This window comes from Anomaloglossus baeobatrachus, chromosome 7, assembly GCF_048569485.1.
Source record: "Anomaloglossus baeobatrachus isolate aAnoBae1 chromosome 7, aAnoBae1.hap1, whole genome shotgun sequence".
NCBI lineage: Eukaryota > Metazoa > Chordata > Amphibia > Anura > Aromobatidae > Anomaloglossus > Anomaloglossus baeobatrachus.
In genome coordinates, this window is record NC_134359.1 from 48,753,320 (window position 1) to 48,779,824 (window position 26,505).

At 46.2% G+C, this 26,505-nt stretch overlaps 1 protein-coding gene across 2 annotated transcripts in view; it reads right to left on the reverse strand.

Annotated features, from left to right (window-relative positions):
* GRB14 (growth factor receptor bound protein 14) overlaps positions 1 to 26,505 on the reverse strand; it is an 89,783-nt gene that overhangs the window by 38,617 nt on the left and 24,661 nt on the right. Inside the window, exons 3-5 of one of the 2 annotated variants that reach the window (XM_075318843.1) lie at positions 24,667 to 24,788; positions 6,419 to 6,493; positions 4,585 to 4,722 (exon numbers count right to left, since the gene is read on the reverse strand). In XM_075318843.1, the coding sequence (XP_075174958.1) occupies positions 4,585 to 4,722; positions 6,419 to 6,493; positions 24,667 to 24,788 (335 nt within the window). The remainder of the gene's footprint in view (positions 1 to 4,584; positions 4,723 to 6,418; positions 6,494 to 24,666; positions 24,789 to 26,505) is intronic. The other variant, XM_075318844.1, reaches the window with a different exon arrangement.

Sequence of the window (26,505 nt, forward strand, 5' to 3'; positions counted from 1 at the left end):
CTTACACCTGTCACATGGACTTACCTTCCCTGCGATGTCGCTGTGGCCGGCGATCCGCCTCCTTTCTAAGGGGGCGGTTCGTTCGGCGTCACAGCAACGTCACACAGCAGCCGTCCAATAACAGAGGAGGGGTGGAGATGAGCGGCCGGAACATCCCGCCCACCTCCTTCCTTCCTCATTGCCAGTGGATGCAGGTAAGGAGATGTTCGTCATTCCTGCGGTGTCACACATAGCGATGCCACAGGAACGACGAACAACCAGCGGCATGCCCCACCAACGATTTTGGGAAAAGGAGCAACGTGTCAATGATCAACGATTTTTGATGTTTTTGCGATTGTTGATCGTCGCTCCATGGTGTCACACGCTGCAATGTCGCTAATGACGTGACCCCGACAATATATTGTTAGCGATGTCGCAGCGTGTAAAGCACCCTTAAGAGCTCACTGGTGGTGGTCGCAGCTTATAGGGAAAAAACCTGGTGACAGGTTCCCTTTAAACTATAAAATTCTGTTCGCAATTAGTCACCACTAGAGGGAGACAAGGAGCTGGATGCATACTGTGATAAAATACATTTCAATGTGTAAATGTATGAAGTAGAAACCCCCTAGTGATGGCCACAGTCAGACAGACACATCTGTAAAATTATATGAGTACAATAAATAAATAAAATACATACTTGTGTGTATACAGGGGATATTAGATAAAAAAAACCAGGAGCTTCAACTACCATTAAGATATATGATGAAAATATTCAGTGCAACATTCACTTTCAAATCATTTGGTCAGAAAAAAAAGGCAAATTCCAGAATTTCCAGAAATTCTGCCCATTAGTTTCTGCATTTTCATATATACAACCCTAGGCAGACATACCAAAGATATGTAAAATATACATAATTTATAAAGCACTTATGAATATCTACGGATAAGTAAATAAATGGAGTATTATTTGAAATAACTGAGTTTTCCTGAATTTATGATTGTGAATTTCCATCATCCATGGAAGAAACAATGCTGGCTGACTCCTGCATAACCCTGACTCCATGGATTATTAAACAGGCAATAAGCATTGTTTTCTGCCAAGTTTGGATGGTAATAGGGCAAAACATCCCTCGCAGTATTATGTATTCATGTTAAAGTTTTACTAATAAAGTTTGTGGTCATGTTTTACTCAACTTTTTACCCTCTCCGGCAAAGACAGGAAACAAAAGATCAATAGGTGGTTCCTATGCTGCATGGTATCTTGTGTACAGGGTGATGTGTATTAGAAAATACATTTGCTAGATATTCATGTGACTTCTATATTCAGGAATGAAACGTGTCTAAGAAGAGAAAATGTATTAAGGATTTAAATCTAAACATTTAAACAAAAGTAAAATTTAAATTTGCCCTTTTTAGTGACCATCCAGTAAAGATAGTGTGCCATGACCCAAAAGGAGCAATTCATCCAAGAAAATCAACCAATACTTCTAAGTTAAAGAATATAGCCCACCCCGATCCCTATTCCCTAATAGTACATATTATAGAATCATAGAATGGTAGAGTTGGAAGGGACCTCAAGGGCCATCAGGTCCAACCCCCTGTGAGTGCGGGTTTTCCTAAATCATCCCAGCTATATGTTTATCCAGTTTCTGCTTAAAGATTTCCATTGATGGAGAGCTCACTACCTCCCGTGGTCGCTTATTCTACTTCCTGACTGCCCTCACTACCTCCCGTGGTAGCCTGTTCCACTCTCTGACTGCCCTCACTACCTTCAGTGGTAGCCTGTTCCACTCTCTGACTGCCCTCACTACCTCCCGTGGTAGCCTGTTTCACTCTCTAACAGCCCTTATTACCTCCTGTGGTAGCTTGTTCCATTCTCTGAGTGCCCTTACTACCTCACATGTTCAACTGTTTCACTCTCTGACTACCCTCACTACCTCCCGCGGTTGCCTGTTCGACTCTCTGATTGCCCTCACTACCTCCCGTGGTAGACTGTTCCACTCTCTGACTGCCCTCAGTACCTCCCGTGGTAGCTTGTTCCACTCTCTTACTGCCCTCACTACCTCCGATGTTTGCCTGTTTCACTCTCTGACTGCCCTCACTACTTCCAGTAGTCACTTGTTCCACTGTCTAACTGCCCTCACTACCTCCCGTGTTCGCCTGTTCCACTCTGACTGCCCTCACTACCTTCCATGGTAGCTTGTTCCACTCTCTGACTACCCTCACTACCTCCCGTGGTCACCTGTTCCACTCTCTGACTGCCCTCCCTACCTCCCGTGGAGCCTGTTCCACTCTCTGACTGCCCTCCCTACCTCCCGTGGAGCCTGTTCCACTCTCTGACTGCCCTCACTACCTCCCGCGGTTGCCTGTCCCACTCTCTGACTGCCCTCACTGTCAGAAAGTTTTTCCTAATGTCTAATCTCCTCCTCCTCTGAATCATTTGGCCATCATTGAGTAGAACCTACCTACCACTTGGTCTTGGATCCAGCAGGATATTCTCAGATTCGAGAAGTGGTCCAATAGTCAAGGAGGTGTGTTCTTCTTTCCCCAGTGTTTTGCTGCCTGCTTATGATTGGTCAGTATCAGAATGAGGAAGAAGTACCCGCCCCCAGTGAAATCTCTCTGTTAATGCCCACTTGAACTTTAAGAAAATTAACTGTTTAGTTGCCAAATACTTTGATTGCTAATGTTTCCGCAACTGAGAATGAAAATTTAAAGGAATAATAAATAAATGTGTTATTCTGCTCTGCAGCTTCTATTACATCATCTGTCTAGTTCAACATGAAAACTTTGGTGAAAGGTTCTCTGTAAAGAGAACCTCTGTCACCAGGTCAAAAGTATTCCGTTTTTCCTCTAATGTTATTACTGTTGATGTTCTGAATAGTTCATTTTTTTATTTTGGGGGGGAGGTGCAGGCACATTTTTATTTGGTGTGCACTTATTTATGATCTTTCACAAAGGGGCATTGCTTACAGAGAAATAATTTAGAGAAGCCTAAAGACATGACCCCATAGAATCCTGTGACCGCCCTTGGTAAAGACCAATAACATTAGCACTAAATAAAAAGGCCAATATTTTTGGAACTGTATGGTGGATTTAAAAAAAAAAAAGGCAAACAACGGTAAAAAGAAATAAGAGCAAAAAATTGCACTTTTGGCCAGGTGACCAGGGATATTCCAATACTTTTGTGACACAGGTGTCAGGAATGCAAGACGTAATAAAGGCAACTCAGTGGTGACTCCAACATGTATTTATAGGCCGGGAACAGGGAGATAGGATAGGAATGAGTAAGCAGAAGGCAATACAGAGATTAAAAACAAACAGATCAAATCACAGTTGGCAAGTTTCACAGTTGCAATCGACTGTGCAGTTGCATTCAGTTATAGAAGATTATGATGAACAAATTGCCTAACTATTAACCCAATCCCGATCCTTCTTTCAGGGGAGCATCAGTGCCACCCTACTTTTTGTCACAAAAAACAATTAAGTCAGAAAACTTAAGCTTTAAGTCTGTTTTAATGGTACACTAAACTTGGCGCAGTTGCGTTGCAATTCCCTACAACAACAATTAACTCTAGTAACTAGCTTTTCTCTGTAAGTACCGTACATCAGGGAGAAAGTAACAGCCCAGCTCACTTGGATACTGCAATGGAGCAAATGTTCGTTCCCCAGTCTCCGTTTCTCGATGTTCTGGCTTCGGTACTTGATCGTGTAGTCTGTCCTCTGATGAAGTCCTTGGGTTCATCTGCCAACGGCATTTGGTCTTCGAGTTTCTATGGAGACAGTAGGCCTCAGGTCGTCTTTAAACCCAGTACACTTCCAGATGATTCCACTAGAGATGACACCGGCCTGGTCCAATGCTTACATGTCTGCTCCCTTGGTAATCTCGGCACCAATTCCGTTTCTTTGCTGCCGACTCAGCCATTTCATTTAATTTCAGCCAGTGTCAGATTTGTCACTTGATTTGCCGTCCTCTTCTAGCTCTTCCCTCAAAGAAACACATTTATTACAGTCCAGTTCATGGGGATTCTGGTCCACTAGCAGATGGCGATGTTGATGTACAAATGCCATGGAGCATCGAATATGGGCGACCTCCTTTCGGCAAACACCTTGCACTTTTAGAGTGGTGTCCTATTTTCAGCATAGATCATCATTATCAGATTAGTGAAGGTCTGACACCCGGCACCCCTTCCAAGAAATTGCTATCACCTCTGATGATGGCAGGATGTAAATATTGTACAAAACAGATCTGTACACTATTTAGTGCCCACTGCCGGGTATTGAAGATCAGCGCCTTTTCTTTTTAGTAGGTTTTCTTCTACGTATACTTAAGCCCCCTGATATGTCATGGTTGCCAGTTGTCAGACCCCAACTGATTTTACATCGATGATCAATCCTTAGGATAAGTCATCAATATAACAATAGTGGACAACCTCAAAGGGGTTCTGCAAAAAAAGTAAATTTTTTAAAAACATGTCTGCTTTATCCAAAAATCAGCATAATGCTTTGCCCCATCCTCCATCCTTTCTTGACATGGACATACTCTATAAACATTGATTGAAAAAAAAAATAAATTTAGGATTTTGTTGTCAGGATTTGCTTTACCTTAGATGTTCCTTTTGTGGAAAAGTATAGTCCAGAGCGTCGTAGCACAAAAAATAGTTTTTTCCATGACTTCTTTCCTTTTTCTGACATATACAAGTAGCTGTGCACTTCTGGGTAGGTGGTTGTACTAAGAAACATCTATAGAAAAAGAAAAGACAAGCAATAGAGCTTGTATTAGAAAGTTTACACATGCACCAAATATATTTAAGGTGCCAACTTAATATTACCAACCCCCCATTAAACATGAATGCTCAGTTTGTGCAACTGTTCTTAAGTGGTGGTTACAGTTGAGAAAATACATTTCCAGAACCCAGGTTAGTATTCTGCAGCCTCCGAAAGAGCCCTACAAAGCGCCACCTACCGGCTGGCCTTCCTGACTCCTCTTTGGTTTGGTGACTGAACTACTGCTTTTTCTGCCTCCAGGCCTGTGAGCTCCTCGGTGGGTGGGGCCAACTGCCTGGCTCCGCCCCACCTGGTGTGGACATCAGACCCTGGAGGGAGGCAACAAGGGTTTTTGTCTGACTAATGTAACTGTCTGAGGGGTGGGGTGTGTGTGTGTGTTTTGTCTGTGGCTACCTGGCTAGTCCAGGGCGCCACATTTGCACAAGCATCTGTGATACGTCGTAGGTTCTGCAATGTTGGTGGAGGGGTCGCATACACCTTCTGTTTGATGTGACCTCACAGAAAGAAGTCCAATGGGGTCAGGTCAGGTGAGCGTGGAGGCCACTCCACACAGCCACCATACCCAAAGACTTGTAGGAAGGTCTCCATGAGGTATCGCTTCACGTCTGCAGCCTTGTGAGCTTTACACATTCTAATCATAGCATTTCTGTATGCAAGGTGTTGATTCGTATTGAATTGATGATGCCCTACAACTTTGTAATTCACTTTTTTTCTCTATCTCGTTCCGTTTTCGAGATAAAAATGCTAACTCCGTTGTTTTCCACCAGGTGGCGCTATAGGTGGTTTCATTGCATAGCACATGGCTACTTTACTATACCTAGACACCACTTCTATGCCTATAGCTGCCACCGTTCTCATATTTATGGCGATGGACAGGATATGAGTGGACGCACTGTATATAAAGCCTGCTTTACACGTTACAATTTCGCATACGATATCGTATGCGATTTGCAACGCCCCCATCGTATGTGCGGCACGTTCAATTTGTTGAACGTGCCGCACAAATGATTAACCCCCATCACACATACTTACCTTCCATACGACCTCGATGTGGGCGGTGAACGTCCATTTCCTGGAGTGGGAGGGACGTTCGGCGTCACATCGATGTCACACGGCAGCCGGCCAATAGAAGCGGAGGGGCGGAGCTGAGCGGGACGTAAACATCCTGCCCACCTCCTTCCTTCCGCATTACCGGCCTGGAGCCGCAGGACGTAGGTAAGATTTGTTCATTGTTCCTGGGGTGTCACACACTGCGATGTGTGCTACCCCGGGTACGATGAACAATCTGACGTACAATTCATGAGGAATGTACGACGTGCGTGCGATGAACGTTTTACCGTTCAATCGCAATCGCACGTAGCAGTTACACACTGCAATGTAACTTACAATGCCGGATGTGCGTCACTTACGACGTGACCCTGCCGACATATTGTAAGATATATTGTAGTGTGTAAAGCAGGCTTTAGTTATGACATAAAATAATGTCCACAACATATTCTTTAAAATAAAGATAATCAACCACTTTAAGTAATATCCATTACAGTACATTGCATTCCAGTTGTTTAGTGCAATTATAACAGGAGGCGAATAAAATGAATAATTTTTTGCATGTAGCACCTAGCTAATGAAAAGTATCTAGATCATTACTCACCTTTAATGTATCCAAGGACTTTACTGTACCATTAACTTCAGTAGAATAAGACAGCATTAAATCTGGAAAATAGTCCTATTAACATGGAATGAATGAAAACATATACAGAAATGACTCTTATACACATACACTATATACAGTATACGTACAGCACATGCACAAAATAGGCACTAGAATTGTAGTGTAGCCTCAACTTAATAATGCATCCAGAAACCTATTGATGTTACACAACTAAAGCATTGCTGTATTTCTAGCCTAAGGGATCATCATACGGCCAAATTACAGGTCTGTTCTGTTAGTGGTCACAACAGGGATGCCATGGACGTTTGTGACAATTTTACTGTCCCCTGTATGTCTACAATTTGATACAAAATATGGCATGCTCTATTGGACTTTGAACATTCAGAAGAATTTTTCCCTTGAAGCATTACTCCAAGAGTTCATCCAGCGCCCAACACAGAGAGTACAAAATAATTAGCCATACAGAACCAATTTCCATGGGAATGACCCCGTCGTCTGTATAAATGACCATGTGAATGTGTCGCGGGCGGGGAGGAGGGTGTCAGCACACCGCGCTCACCCCTTCTGCTCGGGTCCGGCAGCTGCTCCTGGTGGCTCGAGCTGTAGGCCGGATCCCGGGGTTTCTCGAGCGACACTCCTCGCCCTTGAGTGAAAGGGGGTGTTTGTTGGGTGTGGGGATTGTTAAAGTTCGTGACGCCACCCACGGTTGTGGTGATTGCACCACCGCTGCTCAGTGTGGGGGTCCCGGGGATGGTGATGTGGAGCAGCCAGGTGTTGTGTTGCCCCTCCGTGGGTAGGGGTTGGTGATCCCGGGGCCCAGTGAAGAGATGTAAAGTGTAGGGCCTGGAGGGCGCAGGGACGCGGGGGCAGCGCTGTGCCTTGCGGCACTGTGGTACTCACTCAGCCTGAGACTTGGACACAGTTTGTACGGTAAACCAAACGGCTGGTAGGACGGTCCCACAGACGGCTGCACCTGCACTCCCGGTAGGTGACGGTGATGTCTCTCTTCCTTGCACCTGTGTTGACTGATGGTAGCGGTGGATTCCCTCCAGTTACCCGCTCCCCGACTGCAATCTGGGCCGGAGGAGCTCTACACTTTGCCCGCAGGCGCTGGCCCTGGGGAAACTGGTGCCCTGGCGGTGGCGGTGTCTCCCCTGTAATGGTCGGGCTGTTGCCGTCAATCGGGACTTGGTTGCTGGGGGATCTACGTCCCCTTCACTGATGGATTCGGCAAATTTGGCGACTCCCAGCCTTGCCGGGGTCCGAGAGGCCCCTGCCCTGGTGCTGACTGTCCTTCGGAACACTGCTCCAGACCACCGGGCACACAGCCAACGGGGTCCTTCCAGGAACTTCCAAACGGTCCCCCTCCGGACAGTCACCGCCGTCGCTGACCTTGCTGTTCTAGCCCTACACACAGCTGGGCTCTCAGGCTTTGCACGCTCTCTGCGCTGTCACCACTTCTTGCTTTCCTCCTTTACTCCTTTTCTTTCCTCCACTTTCACTTCTCTGTTGTTTACTCTTGCCCTCCCCGGGCTTAACTGCCTGGTAACTTCCTGCCTCCAGAGCTGTGAGCTCCTTGGTGGGCGGAGCCAACCGCCTGGCCCACCCCCTGGTGTGCATCAACAGACTCCTGGAGGAAGGCAACAAGGATTTCTGGTTAGCAGATGTGCCTACCTGGAGTGTGGGGTGTGGTGGTGTTGTGACCTGTGTCCCCTGGCTTGCCCAGGGCGACACATTCCCCCATAGCAAAATGCAGACCGTCCGCGGGCTGCCGTCCTACACCGGTTTTATTTTTCTGTAAAAAGGGGATAACAGGGTTAAACAACATGCATAACATTTTTAATAAACTCTTCCCAAGACGGGAGGCACATTTACTTTTTAACGTTTCAACGGTATACGGTCACGGTTTCCGCTCTCTCCCACCCAAGTAACCTGGCCCTGATGCTGCCCCTAAAACCCAGGCAGCACCCCTTGACCCACAGTCCAGCACACGGTACCCGAGCGGGATCTGTCCTTCCCTCCAGAGGGTAGCCACCGGTTCCTTTGGTGGCTGGGCCCTGGCCTGCTCTGCTCAGGGCCCTCCCTCCAACCTGCCTCTCCGGAGGCGGCATTGCGGAAACGGTAACGGTACCCAACATATTTACAAGCCACTAACATTTGTGGTTGCCCTGCAGAGTTCACGGGCTTGTCCATGGCTAGTTCCCATGCATAAACTTTTAACGGTCCCCACGGGGACAACGGTGCCGGCTCCAGCCGGTTGCAAATCAACAACAAAATCAGGTGAACACTCGGTAATCATTTTCACTTATCATTGCAGAACTTTCAAAAACTTTTCAACTTTTTCAAACAGCAAACAAGCAGGTGGTCCCAACGGGGACGGTGCTGCGGGCCTCCATTGCCCTACTCCGGTCTTTCAAGCGCTGGGGCTGCTGGCAAGGGGTAGAGGTCTGCGCTCGCTCGGGCCTCCGGGCCCCACCTGAGGTTAACGTCCAGCGCAAACCAGCCTCGCTCCCCAAAGTGCCGGGTATACCGCACAATATCTCCCGGCATCAGATTACGGCCGGGATGTTCTTCGGGCAGGTGAGCATGCACGTCCCGCCGGGCTACAAACACCTCGGCCTCCAGGCCCGGCTCATAGATGAACCCGTAGCCCCGGCGGACATCAAACCGCCTCACCTGTCCCTCGTACAGCGGTCCCCGGGAACGGAAGGTCGCTTGCCGGAGATTTTCTTTCTCACGGATCGCTCTGGCCACCAGCTCGGCCTTCTTCCTCTCTCTCTCGGCGATCTCCAGGCCCAGCGGTACCGGCTCCCTATCCCAGTACGGCGCTGCTGCCAGCGCCGGCGCATGGGTCGGGCCCCGCGGGACATCCAGAACGTTACCCACTGTCAGGAAGGTGGGCGGCGTATCCCGCGGTGTCATGGCCTTGGGCGCTGCCCTGCAGCAACAACCCGGCGCTACCTCAGCCGAGGTGTGGGGGATGGGCCTAGGGGCTTTCCGCTGCTGGGCCTTCGGCCCGGAGCGGGTCATCGGCTCCGGCTCGGGGAGTTTCTCAGGGGATGCCTCCGGTTCGGTCTTCGGAGTCTTCCACGGCAACACCGCTGACTTGCTGCAGGCTCCGGCTACAGGTTGGCCCGCTTGGGCGGTGACGCTGGGTACTGCTACCGGTTGCGGTGGTAGCAGGCCTAGTGGCGGGGTCACGGCCTCCGGGACGGGTGGCGAGGGAGGCAGCGAAGGGAGAGGGCTTGGACCGGGCCCCACAGCCGCGATGACCGGCCCCTCAAGGGCGTCGGGACGTGGGTCACTCACCCTCCCTTTCTCCGCTTCCTCCTCGCGTCTCCGCACGGTGGCTACAACGTCCGCCATGTCGGCCTCCCACTCCTCCATGAGGAGCTGCATCTTCACCTGCAGCCGTTGGTAGAGCTGCGCGGTCCGGATCTCCACCCACGCCGCGGTTCCAGGCGCGGGGGGCACGGTGTCGCGGGACGGCATCCACATGACGGCTGGTTCGTTTGCTTCCAGGAACGGGATGTTTGCAGAGTCCTGGCGTCCCTGCTCTTATAGCCGCAGCTACATGCGGCCAGCCGCCATCGCGTCCCCCTTAGCTCTTTCCGGCCCCTCCTCTCTCGGGGCGGGGTTTTGGCCTTCACGCCTCTACTGCTCGAGAAGACGCTCGAGCGGGAACTTTTCGCGCCAAAGATCGCGGCTTCTGAAATTTGTCTGCCGGATACCTCCGGCGGTAACAAGGCGCAGCTCTACCAGACGGCAGAGCGGTAAGATCCTGTTCGTGACGCCAAGTTGTCGCGGGCGGGGAGGAGGGTGTCAGCACACCGCGCTCACCCCTTCTGCTCGGGTCCGGCAGCTGCTCCTGGTGGCTCGAGCTGTAGGCCGGATCCCGGGGTTTCTCGAGCGACACTCCTCGCCCGTGAGTGAAAGGGGGGTGTTTGTTGGGTGTGGGGATTGTTATAGTTCGTGACGCCACCCACGGTTGTGGTGATTGCACCACCGCTGCTCAGTGTGGGGGTCCCGGGGATGGTGATGTGGAGCAGCCAGGTGTTGTGTTGCCCCTCCGTGGGTAGGGGTTGGTGATCCCGGGGCCCAGTGAAGAGATGTAAAGTGTAGGGCCTGGAGGGCGCAGGGACGCGGGGGCAGCGCTGTGCCTTGCGGCACTGTGGTACTCACTCAGCCTGAGACTTGGACACAGTTTGTACGGTAAACCAAACGGCTGGTAGGACGGTCCCACAGACGGCTGCACCTGCACTCCCGGTAGGTGACGGTGATGTCTCTCTTCCTTGCACCTGTGTTGACTGATGGTAGCGGTGGATTCCCTCCGGTTACCCGCTCCCCGACTGCAATCTGGGCCGGAGGAGCTCTACACTTTGCCCGCAGGCGCTCGCCCTGGGGAAACTGGTGCCCTGGCGGTGGCGGTGTCTCCCCTGTAATGGTCGGGCTGTTGCCGTCAATCGGGACTTGGTTGCTGGGGGATCTACGTCCCCTTCACTGACGGATTCGGCAAATTTGGCGACTCCCAGCCTTGCCGGGGTCCGAGAGGCCCCTGCCCTGGTGCTGACTGTCCTTCGGAACACTGCTCCAGACCACCGGGCACACAGCCAACGGGGTCCTTCCAGGAACTTCCAAACGGTCCCCCTCCGGACAGTCACCGCCGTCGCTGACCTTGCTGTTCTAGCCCTACACACAGCTGGGCTCTCAGGCTTTGCACGCTCTCTGCGCTGTCACCACTTCTTGCTTTCCTCCTTTACTCCTTTTCTTTCCTCCACTTTCACTTCTCTGTTGTTTACTCTTGCCCTCCCCGGGCTTAACTGCCTGGTAACTTCCTGCCTCCAGAGCTGTGAGCTCCTTGGTGGGCGTAGCCAACCGCCTGGCCCACCCCCTGGTGTGCATCAACAGACTCCTGGAGGAAGGCAACAAGGATTTCTGGTTAGCAGATGTGCCTACCTGGAGTGTGGGGTGTGGTGGTGTTGTGACCTGTGTCCCCTGGCTTGCCCAGGGCGACACAAATGACCCCCAGATCTGTATAAATGCCCATGCCCATGTGTATGACCTCTTCGTCTTTATTAAGGCCCATATGAATGACCCCTAAGTCGGCATAAATGCCCATGCCCTTGTGAATGACCCCTAGATTTGTATAAATGCCCATGCCCATATGAATGATCCCTATGTCTGAATAAATGCCCATGTGAATGACCCCTAGGTCTGTAAAAATGGCCATGCCCATGTGAATGACCCCCCAGGTCTGTAAAAATGCCCATGTGAATGACCCCTAAGTCTGTATAAATGGCCATGCCCATGTGAATGACTCCTAGGTCTGTATAAATTCCCATGTGAATGACCCCTAAGGGGTACTTTACACACTGGGATATCGCATCTGGAATATCATCGGGGTCATGTCGTTAGTGACGCACATCCGGCGCCGGTAACGACATCGCAACGTGTAAATCCTAGATGCGCCGATAAACGATCGCAAAAGCGTCGGAAATCGGTGATCTGTGTAGCGTCGGACATTTTCATAATGTCGGATCGACCGCAGGTACAATGTTGTTTGTCGCTCCTGTGGCAGCACTGCGTCCCGACGGCAATGCGGAAGGGAGAAGGTGGGCGGGATGCTATGTCCTGCTCATCTCCGCCCCTCCGCCTCTATTGACCAGCCGATTAGTGACGTCGCAGTGACGTTGCTGTGACGCCAAACACACCTCCCTCTTGAAGGAGGGATATTTCAGCAGTCACAGCGACGTCGCTGAGCAGGTATGTGCGTGTGAAGCTGCCGTAGCAATAATGTTTGCTACGGCAGCTATCACCACATATCGCATGTACGACGGGGGTGGGTACTATCGCGCTCGGCATCGCTAGCTGATGCTAGCGATGTCGCAACGTGCAAAGTACCCCTAAGTCTTCATAAATGTCTATGGCCATGGGAATGACCTCTAAGTCTGAATAAATGCCCATGCCCATGTGAATGAGCCCCAGGTCTGTAAAAATACCCATATGAATGACCCCTAAGTCTGTATAAATGGCCACGTCGATGTAAATGACCCCTAGGTCTGTATAAATGGACATGCCCATGTGAATGACCCCCAGGTCTGTAAAAATACCCATGTGAATGACCCCTAAGTCTGTATAAATGCCCCTGTCTATGTGAATGACCCCTATGCCTGTATACATTCCTATTTGAATCACCCTATAGAAATGCTCGTGTGAATGAGACTCTTCATCGCTCAAAAATCAATAGTTCATGTAGCAACAAAGTCAATTCTATCATTTTGTTCTTATGATGTTCCTATGACGGCCACTAGTGGTTTTCTTTGTCATAGTGCTGAAATATCTCCTCTTTACCTTCTCCAGCCGTGTATTTCAACATTGCCTAACTACCTTCCCTCATATAAAGACCTTTTTTCCTGCTTGTCCTTGGACGTGTTAGTAATTGGGCATCACGCTATACTTTTTCATTGAACTACTTTTTGTACAAATCAGGTCACCTTTGCAGTGGAAAAAGTTATTAAAAGCTAAATCTACCAGCGCGGATGTGACAAATGTCACCAAAATATCATGATCTTTGCTAGACACGTAAAGGAAACAAGTGATATAGAACATAGGAGAAAATACATACAAACTTATATTAGATTTTTTTTTTTTTTTTAATGATGCTGTCCTTTTCCTTGCAAATTACTGTTCTGGTCCATGAACCCTAAGATATATTGGACCAGATGACCAGGAATTGATAAAGCTAGACTATAAAACTACAGTATATAAATGGAGACGTTCAATCAGTGGTGAATTTGTAAGGAAGTGGACTGTTGCTGTCGCATTTTTTTCCCTGAAGACATCAATTGTGTTATTGAATGGTCATGTGAATTGTGTCCTGCGTCTTTATTAATAATGTAGAGGGGGCACTGTGGCTATAATCAGTGACCTCCCTGACTGCCGGGCCCAGGTTTAAGAGGGGTTAATAAGTTTTGTCCCATATGTCTACCCTCCCATATTGGCTCTGCCGATGGGATTAACTCCCTCCCCCCCGTTATAAGGGGGTGATCCCACTGTTTCCGGCCTCTCCCTGCCACTAGGACCTGGAGGCAACTTTTCCACCCTCCCTCCACTTGGCCTTTTTGTGGCCTAAAGGGTGCTTTACACGCTGCGATCTCGTTAGCGAGATCGCTAGCGAGCATACCCGCCCCCGTCTGTTGTGCGTCACGGGCAAATCGCTGCCCGTGGCGCACAATATCGCTTACACCCGTCACACGGACTTACCTTCCCTGTGACGTCGCTGTGGCCGGCAAACCGCCTCCTTTCTAAGGGGCGGTTCGTGCAGCGTCACAGCAACGTCACACGGCAGCCGTCCAATAGAAGCGGGGGGGCGGAGATGAGCGGAACGAACATCCTGCCCACCTCCTTCCTTCCTCAGGTACGAGGTTGTTTGTCGTTCCTGCGGTGTCACACATAGTGATTTGTGCTGCCGCAGGAACAACAAACAACCTCGCTACTGACCAGACAACGATTTTTGGTAAATGAACGACGTATCACAGACCAACGATTTTTGCCTCTTTTGCGATCGTTTAAGATCGCACATAGGTGTTACACGCTGCGATGTTGCTAACGACGCCGGATTTGCATCACAAACACCGTGACCCCGACGATATATTGTTAGCAATGTCGCAGTGTGTAAATGGCCCTTTAGAGTTAATGTGACCAACCTCCTTCCATTAAAGGAGTTTCTGTATAATTTGTTGGTGTTTTCTTTATATGGGACTTTTATGGGGTGGTTGTGTTGGGTTTAGGCAGTCGGTATTATGTGAACTGTGATGTAAAGTGTGATATATCAAGGCCTTTTGGAGTGGGTGATTTGTGGCACCAAAAGGAAGAAGACATTCTAATTGAGATAGCATGATCTTGGAGTGTGATCGAGACACAGAACACGAGAAAACGCTAAGGCTAGAATTTGACCGTCCAATGAAGTGGCCCCATACAGAAGGGTCCGGAGGACAGTACTTTAGCAACGAGACCCCAGGCCTAAAAGGTAACAGATCGAGACAGACTGGTACGTGAGCGAAGTCAACTTTCTTAGGCAGAGTCTCCCCTAGTGTCCGAGAGTGCAAGGCTCTACACTGGCATTACTGGCTTCTTGCACCCCTACTCTACAAGGAGAGAAGAAGTGGATATGGAAGAGTCTTGGATGTGGAGCCGCAGAAAGGGAGAGTGGCTGTCATGAAATGGACTGTAGCATTAGGTTGGGTTGTGCTGATACTCACAGGATCAGTAAGAAACAATCCAGCAGGAACAGAAAATCTGTGCTCACTATATCGTGTATAAAGTTGATAAAGGTGGACCATTAAGTAAAAAGTTGTTGCTGAAACTGATCTGGTGGTCTACTTGCAGAAGCGAATCATCATCTGGTCCCAGCCAGCTGACACCAACAGAAACATGCAGCCTACACGGGCATAAGGCCCACATGACACAAGTCCACACACCCAGCCAGGACCATTGTTGGAGTCAATCCCTTACTCACAACTACCGCCCCACTACACTCTACAAATTCAGTGCTAAAGAAATTATTAACATTGATCTGATTTCTTGGAGGTGATATTATACAGAACAGCTGCAGATAATTGCTAACATGAGTGTAGTCATCAGATGACTACTATCCGACCAATGTTATTCTATGGGACAGTGTTGAGCAGTGGGTTTTTTTTCATGCCCATTCGGGTTACAGCGCAAATCGTAACACGCACACCCATTAAATTCTATGGGCATATAGAAATTATCTGACTACACTCGGATGACATCTGAGTATAGTCCGATTTCTGGAGAGTCACAGAATGAAGAAAATGGAGATTGTTTTTTTTAAATTTCAGTAAAAAAAAATTCTGAAATTGGTAAAAAAAAATGGCCTATGTCACCTTTTTATGAGCCGTGATGACTTTTTTTTATATTTCCATTAATATACTTTTTATTGGTACTATTTTGGTTGCTTTTAAATACTCCAATTCAGGCATCTAGACTGTTTTAAAATACTTTTTTAAACTAGCATTTGCCCTATGAGTTAATTATTTTTTTGCAGACTGTGATACAAAATATATATTTTTTTTATATTTATTTTTCTTTAGATTAGGAACGTGATAATTAACAGATTTTTTCTGGCATGTCCAAATGTTGCATTTTTCAACACACAGGGCCCGATTCATGAAAGCTGTTACGCCAGGAGGCTACGGTAAAAAGCTTTGAAAAGTCACATCAATTTACTGTAATTGGAGGCTGTTCTTATATAATGCGACTTTTAGCATTCTCACGCCAATTTTTACCCAGCTCTGATAAAATGGAATGAGCTGGGGTGGTAAAGAGGCATGGTGATAGCCGCTTGTCAAATTCGTGCGGGACGGGAGTAAGGTTTCTGGAGAGGCGCACACACACACAGAGTGCACATTACTCGTCCAATGCTCCTGATTTATGAGGTGGCATATGCCTCTTCATGAATCAGGAGCATCTGCCTCCAGCACAACTCCTCAGCAACACCGGCATGAGCAACATCGGTATTGATGAATCAGGCCCAAGGTGTCTTAATTGTACCATAAGATAGAAAAATATCTTGATGCAGAAACTGTAACTTGCTGTGACATCCAGGCCAGTTCTTATCCTATCTGTTTTCACTGCAGTCTTCGCATGAGCAGGAGGATAATGCCAATCAAATGATCAGTCATTTCACCATTGGGTTCGTAAAGGCGGCAAAGCTGGTTTAGGCCACGTTCACAGGTTAAGTATTTGGTGAGGGTTTTTTTTACCTCACTATTTGTAGCCAAAACCAGAAGTTGGGCAATCAGAGGACACATATAACAGAAACACGGGCACCACTTTTGTATTTATCACCCTCTCCTGGTTTTGGTTTACAAATACTGAGGTAAAAAACTCACCAAATACGCAACGTGTGCACATGGCCCAATGCTACATTCCCACTATGAGTTTTTGTTGAGATTATACCTCATTACTTATAAGTCAAAAACAGGAGTAGAACAATAAGAGGAAAAGTATAATAGAAACGCGTCACCACTTCTGGATTTATCACCCACTCCTGGTCTTGGTTTACAAATACTGAGGTAAAAAACTGCCCAAATACTCAATGTGGGCACATGGCCTAAATCTACATTCCCACTATGAGCTTTTGGTGAGATTTTACCTCAGTATTTATAAGACAAAACCAAGAGAGGAACAATAAGAGGAAAAGTATAATAGAAACACGGGCACCACTTTTGAATTTTTTACCCACTCCTGGTTTTGGTTTACAAATACTGAGGTAAAAAACTCCCCAAATACTCAATGTGTGCACATGGCCTATTTAAAATAATATGATCAGAAGTGGTGCTCATGTTTCTATTATACTTTTCATCTGGTTGTCCCACTCCTGGTTTTGGCTACAAATACTGAGGTAAAAAAAACCCTCACCAAATACTCAACATCTGCACGTGGCCTTAAGGTCCAGGACTGCTTGCTCTAAATTACAGCAGACACAGTTTAAGGCCAGAGTCACACTTGCGAGTGACTCATGTGTAATACGCACGAGTCTCACGTCGCTTCACCCGGCACGGCCGCACACTCTCGTGACAGCAGTGGGTCAGCTACATGTATTTCTTTGTAGCTGAGACACTCCTGTCCCGAGAGCAGCAGGCCATGCCAGGTGATGCTATGCGAGACTCACGCGTATTACACATAAGTCACTCGCAAGTGTGACTCTGGCCTAACGCTGGTCATTGAGCTTGTGGAACTTATTGTTCATGTTTGGTCTATTGGGGTTGGTATTTTTGACAATAATAGGGTATTTGCCCATATTTTTTGGTTTCCTTTGAGGAGAAATTTATCTCATTGGTTGAGAACCATTACTACTGATCTGCACAAAATAGTAATTGCTGATGAATAACAACATGCTAAAGGGAAATACAGCTGAGTGGATTTTTAAAGATATCTCCCAATGCTACTGTCAACTTTTCAACAAATATATTTCGCATTCATCAGTAGAAAATGGTGTACATAAGTCTTATCTCCATCCAATATCAATAGTGTAGGGCTGGCTTATATGGGGAAGTTCAGGGAATTAATTTATTTATTTATTTTTTATAGGCTTAGACTGATCCCAAAAAAGGTTGTACACCCCCTCTCTGATCCCCCACAGCTGGTGTTACAAAGTTCATCCAATTTCAGTTGATCTACTTTCTAACCTAGTCTCGATGCAGAAGTATTGGATGGAAATTCCAGTTTAGCCAATCTGTGGTAGCTGCAAATGGTTAGTGAACGGAGATTTCTGTCCATTTCAAGTGTGTGGAGATGGAAATAGGAAGTAGAGACCAGTGGTGATTGGGTGAGAGTCGTAACGGGAGGCCGATCAGTTAGGTTGAGTATTACTTGCTTTATAATTTTTTACCAGTCTTAATCCTATAAACTTAAAGGGGTAGCTTAATCATAGACATGAAAACTAGAGATGAGCAAAAAGATTCAAACTACTTTGATCCGACATCCAATTTGGCCCTCCATGGGAGCTGGATCAGAGCAGTGTTCACTTCCGCTCACAGTCCTCTGTCCGGAATTATGGGTGATTCTGCCTCTAAAGCCCACTTTACACGCTTCAATATATCTCACAATCCGTCGTTGGGGTCAAGTTGTAAGTGACGCACATCCGGCATCGTTTGTGAGGTATCTGCGTGTGACAGCTACGTGCGATCAGGATTGAACGCAAAACCGTTGATCGCAAACACATCGTATCATTCTCTAGAATTGAGCATTTTGTTGCACGAACCTAGTCAATTGTAACGTGTGACATCCCTCATACGATTTCGGTGTCTGATGCTATGTGCGCAGGTGTGCGCTCTGCACCGCAGCTTAAAAAAGGTCCGCTTCAGAGCGCAGCAGAAAAGCTGCGTTCTGAAGCGCCTCACAATGTCTGTCATTCACTAATCTCTATCAGTCGGTCACTATCTCTGTCCCTCACTCTCTGTCCATGTCAGTCTATCCCCCTCTCTCATATACTCACCGATCCCCGATCCCCGGCGCTGCACGGCGTTCACACTGCTCCGGCGGCTTTTACTGTTTTGAAAAAGCCGGCCGCCCATTAAACAATCTCGTATTCCCTGCTTTACCCGCCCACCGGCGCCTATGATTGGTTACAGTGAGACACGCCCCCACGCTGAGTGACAGGTGTCACACTGCATCTAATCACAGCAGCCGGTGGGCGTGTCTATACTGTGTAGTGAAATAAATAATTAAATAATTAAAAAAAACGGCGTGCGGTTCCCCCCAATTTTAAAACCAGCCAGATAAAGCCATACGGCTGAAGGCTGGTATTCTCAGGATGGGGAGCTCCACGTTATGGGGAGCCCCCCAGCCTAACAATATCAGCCAACAGCCGCCCAGAATTGCCGCATACATTATATGCGACAGTTCTGGGACTGTACCCGGCTCTTCCCGATTTGCCCTGGTGCGTTGGCAAATCGGGGTAATAAGGACTTATTGGCAGCCCATAGCTGCCAATAAGTCCTAGATTAATCATGTCAGGCGTCTATGAGACACCTTCCATGATTAATCTGTAAATTACAGTAAATAAACACACACGCCCGAAAAAATCCTTTATTAGAAATAAAAAACACAGACATATACCCTGGTTCACCACTTTAATCAGCCCCAAAAAGCCCTCCATGTCCGGCGTAATCCAGGATGCTCCAGCGTCGCTTCCAGCGCTGCTGTATGGAGGTGACCGGAGCTGCAGAAGACACCGTCGCTCCGGTCACCTCCACGCAGGTAATGAAGACAGCCGCGCGATCAGCTGCTGTCACTGAGGTTACCCGCTGTCACTGGATCCAGCGGTGGCCGCGGGTAACCTCAGTGACAGCTCAGCTGATCGCGCTACTCACCGCCGCTCCTATCACCTCCACGCAGCAACTGAGGTGAGTAGCGCGATCAGCTGAGCTGTCACTGAGGTTACCCGCGGCCACCGCTGGATCCAGTGACAGCGGGTAACCTCAGTGACAGCAGCTGATCGCGCGGCTGTCTTCATTACCTGCGTGGAGGTGACCGGAGCGGCGGTGTCTTCTGCAGCTCCGGTCACCTCCATGCAGCAGCGCTGGAAGCGACGCTGGAGCATCCTGGATTACGCCGGACATGGAGGGCTTTTTGGGGCTGATTAAAGTGGTGAACCAGGGTATGTTTGTGTTTTTTATTTCTAATAAAGGATTTTTTCGGGTGTGTGTTTATTTACTGTAATTTACAGATTAATCATGGAAGGTGTCTCATAGACGCCTGACATGATTAATCTAGGACTTATTGGCAGCTATGGGCTGCCAATAAGTCCTTATTACCCCGATTTGCCAACGCACCAGGGCAAATCGGGAAGAGCCGGGTACAGTCCCAGAACTGTCGCATATAATGTATGCGGCAATTCTGGGCGGCTGTTGGCTGATATTGTTAGGCTGGGGGGCTCCCCATAACGTGGAGCTCCCCATCCTGAGAATACCAGCCTTCAGCCGTATGGCTTTATCTGGCTGGTTTTAAAATTGGGGGGAACCGCACGCCGTTTTTTTTAATTATTTAATTATTTATTTCACTACACAGTATAGACACGCCCACCGGCTGCTGTGATTGGGTGCAGTGTGACACCTGTCAATCAGAGTGGGGGCGTGTCTCACTGTAACCAATCATAGGCGCCGGTGGGCGGGGAAAGCAGGGAATACGAAATTGTTTAATGGGCGGCCTGCTTTTTCAAAACAGTAAAAGCCGCTGGAGCAGTGTGAATGCCGTGCAGCACCGGGGATCGGGGATTGGTGAGTATATGAGAGAGGGCTGCTAACTTCAGTAACTTAGGAGATTAGCGGTCACCGGTGAGTCCTTCACTGGTGACCGCTAATCAGGGCGCGACACAGACAGAGCCGCAGCATGACCGTGAAGTCGGGTGAGGTTCACCCGAGTTCATTCTGACAGTGCGGCTCTGTCTGTGTCTGCTGTCATCTGCCATTCAGCTCTGCTACATGGCTGTCTGTGTCTGCTGTTAGCGGCCATGTAGCAGAGCTGAATGGCAGATGACATAGTAAAAACGAATCCCTACACATTACACACGCTTGGCAAGTCAATAAATAAAAAAAAAAAAAAAGGTGCCCAATGCATACGTCACAGAACACATGATCTAAAGGATCGCACACAAAATTGACCAATTTAACATAGACTACTAACGCCCGTGTGACAGCAAATGAACGACCTACGTGCTATCTCATAAGATCCCGTATGCAACCTGGGCGTGTCACATCGCAAATGCGATTGTACAACTAATTGCAACGTGTAAAGTGGGCTTTACTGTCAAGTGAGGCTCCAGGATGGTGGCCAGAAGATTCCTGGTGCCGAAGTGAACGCTACCCTGGTCCAGCCTCGAGTTGCCACGGAAGAACTAATGGGATTCTGGACCAGTATTATTTGAAACTTTTTATACATCTCTATTAACAACTGGAAAATAGATATAATCAGTAATATACCAAAATTTAGACACATAGCCAATAATAATATGCCTCATTAATTGTTTTAGGCTAGAATGTTTTATGGGAAATGTACAAAAAATGTGACTCAGTGATTTGCACAGTTGCTTTGTAGCACTTGGGTCCTGGGATCAAATCTGTTCCAGGTTCAACATCTGCAGTGAGTTTGTATGTGCCCCCTGTGTCTCCATGTTTTTCCTCCCACAATCCAAAGACATACCGTTAGGGCATTTAGATTACTTTAGGCTGGATTAATTACTGCATGTGCTCCTTTTCGTATCTATTTTTTTGTTTTTCACCTTATTCTTCTTTTAAATGTGTGGAATTTTTAAAGTCTATTTTATATGTATTCACCTGTTTTTTTGTATTTTCTTGTATGTCAATGTGGGGATTCCAGATGTTTTAGGGCTCCTCCACGCGAGCAATTTGGTCTGAAGTTGGATTGCAATGCACAGACTGACCGCTGCTCTGTTGACCCAAGCATGACAGCTTTGTACAGTATATTTCTATGAAGCTCTCACTGCACAAAACTCGCCGACTGTCATGGCGGTGTGAGGCTCTTTTCACATTGCAGACTCTGACACTCCGTCCGATGGTTTCTCTGGTGTTTCTGATCAACTCACCCAGTCCCGGGTGTCAACCTGCTGTCTGCTCTTTTATAGACAGACTAGCAAGAGTTAATCTCTGCTAGGCTGCTTGTTTGTCTCCTTTGATCATACGTTGCAAGGAAGCCAATTACTGCTGCTCCTCTCATATTTAGGCTGGAGGAAATCTTCTACCTACGCCAACTATAGTTTATGCTGTGTTGGTTTGTGAGTTGTTGTGTCCCAAACTTGCTGGAGAAAGAGTTCCTTTGTACTTGGTGTTGTTGTAGAGTTTAACTGTCATCTTGTTTTTTCCACCCTATTCTTGTTTTTCTTCTAATCTCTTATTGTCTTATACCTCTGTGTGTGCTTGCTGTGTGACAGAGTTTTGCTTTCTCGTTTGTCTATTTCTGTGGGTTAAATCACACTCCTGTGCCAGCCCCCCTAGGGAAGGGGGAGATGGTATAAGGTCAGGGCTGGTCAAGAGCAGGGCCAGGAAGGTGACTCAGACATCCCCACCATTAGGAGTATCTCTGAGAATAAGAAACGCACAGGGCCTCCTAATCTGATGCTGATGGTCATTTTAGGGGCCCCCGTTTCCCTCTATCCTCATAGTCCTTCGTGACAGTTACGCTTAGGTCGATAGAGCCGCAGCCAGTCCGAGCATTATAATATGACATTGGACCTAATTGGACTGATGTGTGAAATAGCCCTTAGGCCACATTTTCATGTTCAGTATTTTACTTCAATGTTGGTAATCCAAAAACAAGAGTGGGTAAACAATACAGAAGTGGTCCTCATGTTTCTATTATACTTTTCCTCTGATTGTTCCACTCCTAGTTTTGGCCACAAAATACTGAACAAATACTCAACATGTGAAAAGTCACAAAATGTTTCTACAAATGTACTCCAGTTCATCCCCCCATCTCCTTAGTATGATTTCATGTATGCCTAAAATATTGTGCAAATTTTAGTAAAACGTGACATTTTGTTTTAAAAAGGTGCAAAAAATATAAGACAATTCTTAAACAAGGTGCACCATTTTGAAAAAATTGGACCCAATAACTGAAAAATTCTGTACAATATTTTGGAGCTTTATGTAAGCCAAATAAATAAAACCTTATAGGCCGCTAGCTCTTATAGCGTGATATCCGGATTCCACTTTAAATATCTTATCATATAAAACATCACAGCTTCTCGCAGTGTTGGAGCACTCGATGCTGGGATTAATCAGTGCATCTATGTGAATAATAGCTTTTCTAGGTTGTATGAGGACACGTCCCTGTCTGTCTATTTACTCTAAGATAACATATAAAATGGCATCTATTGTAACAATCTCTATTGCTGACCAACAATTATTCTCATAGTGGGCATTCGAATAGGAAAACTCAATGGCTTCATCGTAATCAAGAGGACTCTGTGCACATAAAACCTTAAAAATACATCACAAAAACTATTGGAAACCCCTTAAAGTGCTCCAATCACCAGGATTTTCCTATATAAACTAAAGCCAGTGCTATACTGGCGCTATCAGGCTGACTCTATACATGCCTTTAGTTGTCAGCTAGGATGTATAGGTTTTGAAACACAAGCAAGTAAAGCTTCTAAAATGAGCGAGTGGCAGTAGCTGCCGACCAGCTAATAACTGGGGTGGGTATTCTGGGTATTCATAGTCATTCCCGCCCCCCTGCCTGTCCGTCCTCCCCCTGATATTTATGCAAATTATATTATAGAATCGTTTTACTAAGTGACTAGAAGGACCTGTGCTGATGTCATACCCATGTGACCAGAAGGGGTGGTGCCTCAGCCAACAGAAAAATAATGTTGCTTCCTGGTATCAGCTATGTTGGCTGAGGACCCGCCCCTTCTGGTCACATGGGTATGACGTCAGCACAGGTCCTTCTAGCCATTTAGTAAAACGATTCTATAATAGAATTAGCATATATAACAAGGGGAGGATGAACAGACAGGGGGTGAGAATCACTATGAATACCCACCCCAGCTATCAGCTGATTGGCAGCTGCTGCCACTGAAAAAGCTGCTCATTTTACAAATTTTACTTGCTTGTGTTTCAAAACCTATACATCCTAGCTGACAACTAAGGTTATGTATAAAATCAGCATGATAGCGCCAGTATTGCACTGGGTTTAGTTTATATAGGAAAATCCTGGTGAATCACCAGTATTTTCCTATATAAACTAAAGCCAGTGCTATACTGGCACTTGGTGAGCTTAAAAAAATTTGGAAAAACACTAATAAAACTTCAGAAAAAAACACCAAAGACTCTTTAGGAAATAAAAACGGCACTTTCCTTTTGCTTGAAAAATTTGTTGGGTTTGCCTTTAAAAGACAATGTGCTCACATTCTTCAAAAATGCTTGGAAAACTTTCTATGCCTTTCTATGTGATGTCCACTTTGTTTTCTGTTCATTTGTGAAGTTTTTGAGCATTTGTCTTTCTTTAGGCTATGTGAACATGGAGTTTTTTAAAGAGGTTTTGGAGCACAAACTCAGCATGAACAGTCCAAATCCTCCTCCAAACTTCAAAACTATAAAACTATCTACAACCTTTGAGATTTCGCTCAGTTCCTATGTAGACACAGAATTTTCTGTGGAGTTTTTGTAGAAAAATTGAGTAGAAACTCTCCAATTCTTCAACATTTTATCAAAATATTTGAGGTTTTCATCAGTTTTTAAACCAAAAAATTGATGTAAAGGGAAATGTTACACACTAGCATATTTCTCTATCCTTTTACAGTATGTGCAGCTTAAAGGCAATCTGTCAGAGTTTTATGGTGAGTGTCGTGAAATAGACCCAAAAAATATTTCAGCATTTCAGAAAATTTATGACAGGGAGAAGTCTCCGTTGTGTGTCTCCCCTCAGGCTTCTCCCTGCCTAACTTTTTTCTTTTCTTTGCATGTGGCGATTGACATGTCTACTAAATCAGATGAAGCCAGAAGGGGGACGCCCAACGGGGATTTCTCCCCATGACCAGCTTTTTACTAGTTTTAATAAATATGACCCTTAGTGCTTTAAATTGAGAGATTCTTTCCATTATTTCATCGTTTTTCAGGTATCCTGAAACTGCTAACAGTTTTCCTTTAATATTTAGAAGTCATTGACTTTGATCCTACCTCCGGACTTTTGAAAAATTCATATTTTGCATAATATTTTCTGAAGCAAAATCTGCAGTCTTCGTCCATGTCCCACTTTGACTGTACATCGATTACCAGCTCATGATCTTCTATAATTCTTTCTGGAAATATATAATATTGTATTATACTATTGCCCATGGTGACCAAATCCATTTATGGGGTTGTACATGATCTTCTCTAAAAGAAAAATATAATTAGAAAGAGTCATATAACTGGGGGTCATTTAATTAGGAATCATGATGGACGTCCACCAGTACTTATGACCTTATTATGTGTTGATTTTATCTCATCTTTGATTTATATTGAATTATGGCTTTGTTAAGTTCAGCTCATTACAATAAAAAAGCTGATACTCATTAAAGGAGTTATCCAAGAATGAGATGAAATGGAATCCCTACTATAATTCAAACTGCAGCCCATCCTTTTCATGTGCCAGAACAGGCTGCAGACAGAAAATATATAGCTCCTGAGACCTGTGTCTTAACTAACAAGAGCTGTATCACACATACCTCAGTCGGCAGCTAAAAGAACGGCTGTGATATGGGAATAAATATGATTTGTAATCGCCGAAGAATAGATTCAATGGGTGAAATAATTATTGAACACATCACCAATTTTCTAAGTAAATATATTTTGGTTCAATTGATATTTGGTTCAATTTATATTTAGGATTAATTGATATGGTCCTCTCTCCTCCTGTACCAGTCTGTTTTTGTAATGTTCTTGATTGTTGTACTTGGTTTTTTTTGTATATCCTTTTCACTTGTAACGCGCCATGAAATAAATGGCGCTATAATAATAAATACTAATAATATTAATTTCTCCCCAGATGTCAGTAACAACCCATCCAATCGGCACAGGCAAATAAATCAAACTATAGATGGTCATAAATTAAGTTATGTGTAATAATGAGAAACGATACAAGGAAATAATATTGAACACATGAAGAAAGAGAGAGAGGGGCAAAAAGTCATGGAATATCATGACACCAGCTGAAATCCATCAGTAAATAGAAAGCAATCCTGCCACTTATTGAAAAATTATATCAGATGGTTCAACTGATGGCCTATAAAAAAGTGTCTCATTACTAAAATGACACACAAGAAACATCTCATGATGGGTAAAAACAGTGAGCTGTCTCAATACCTTTGCAACCTTATTGTTGCAAAACATACTGATAGCATTGGTTACAGAAGACTTTTTAAAACTACAGAAGTAGTTCTAGTGAGCACTGTTGGGGCCATAATCCAGAAGTGGAAAGAACATAATTTTATCATAAACCGACCACGACCAGATGCTCCCTACAAGATTTCAAAAGTGAAAATAATTATCAGAAAAGTTTTCTAAGAGCCGATAACCACCTCTAGAGAGCTACAGAAAAGGCCCCTTTACACACTGAGACTTTCTAGCGATCCCACCAGCGATCCCAACCTGGCCGGGATCGCTACAAAGTCTCTGGTGAGCTGTCGAACAGGCAAACCTGGCCAATGACGCAACAGCGATCCGGACCTCCAGAACAACCTAGCTAGTCTTTGGGGACGTTGTAAAGCAGCTTTTTGAAAGGGAAGTCGCTAACAAAGTCGCTGTAAAGTCCTTTTAAACACTGAGACTTTGCTGCACAGCAGGAAACAAAGGACCAAAGAATGGTCCTGAACGATTTGTAGCGATCAGCAACTTCACAGCAGGGGCCAGGTCGCTGATGTGTTTCACACACTGCAATGTCGCTGGGGAGGTCGCTATTGTGTCACAAAACCGGTGACGTTACAGCGATGTCGTTTGCGATGTTGCAGTGTGTAAAGCCACCTAAAGACCTGGAAC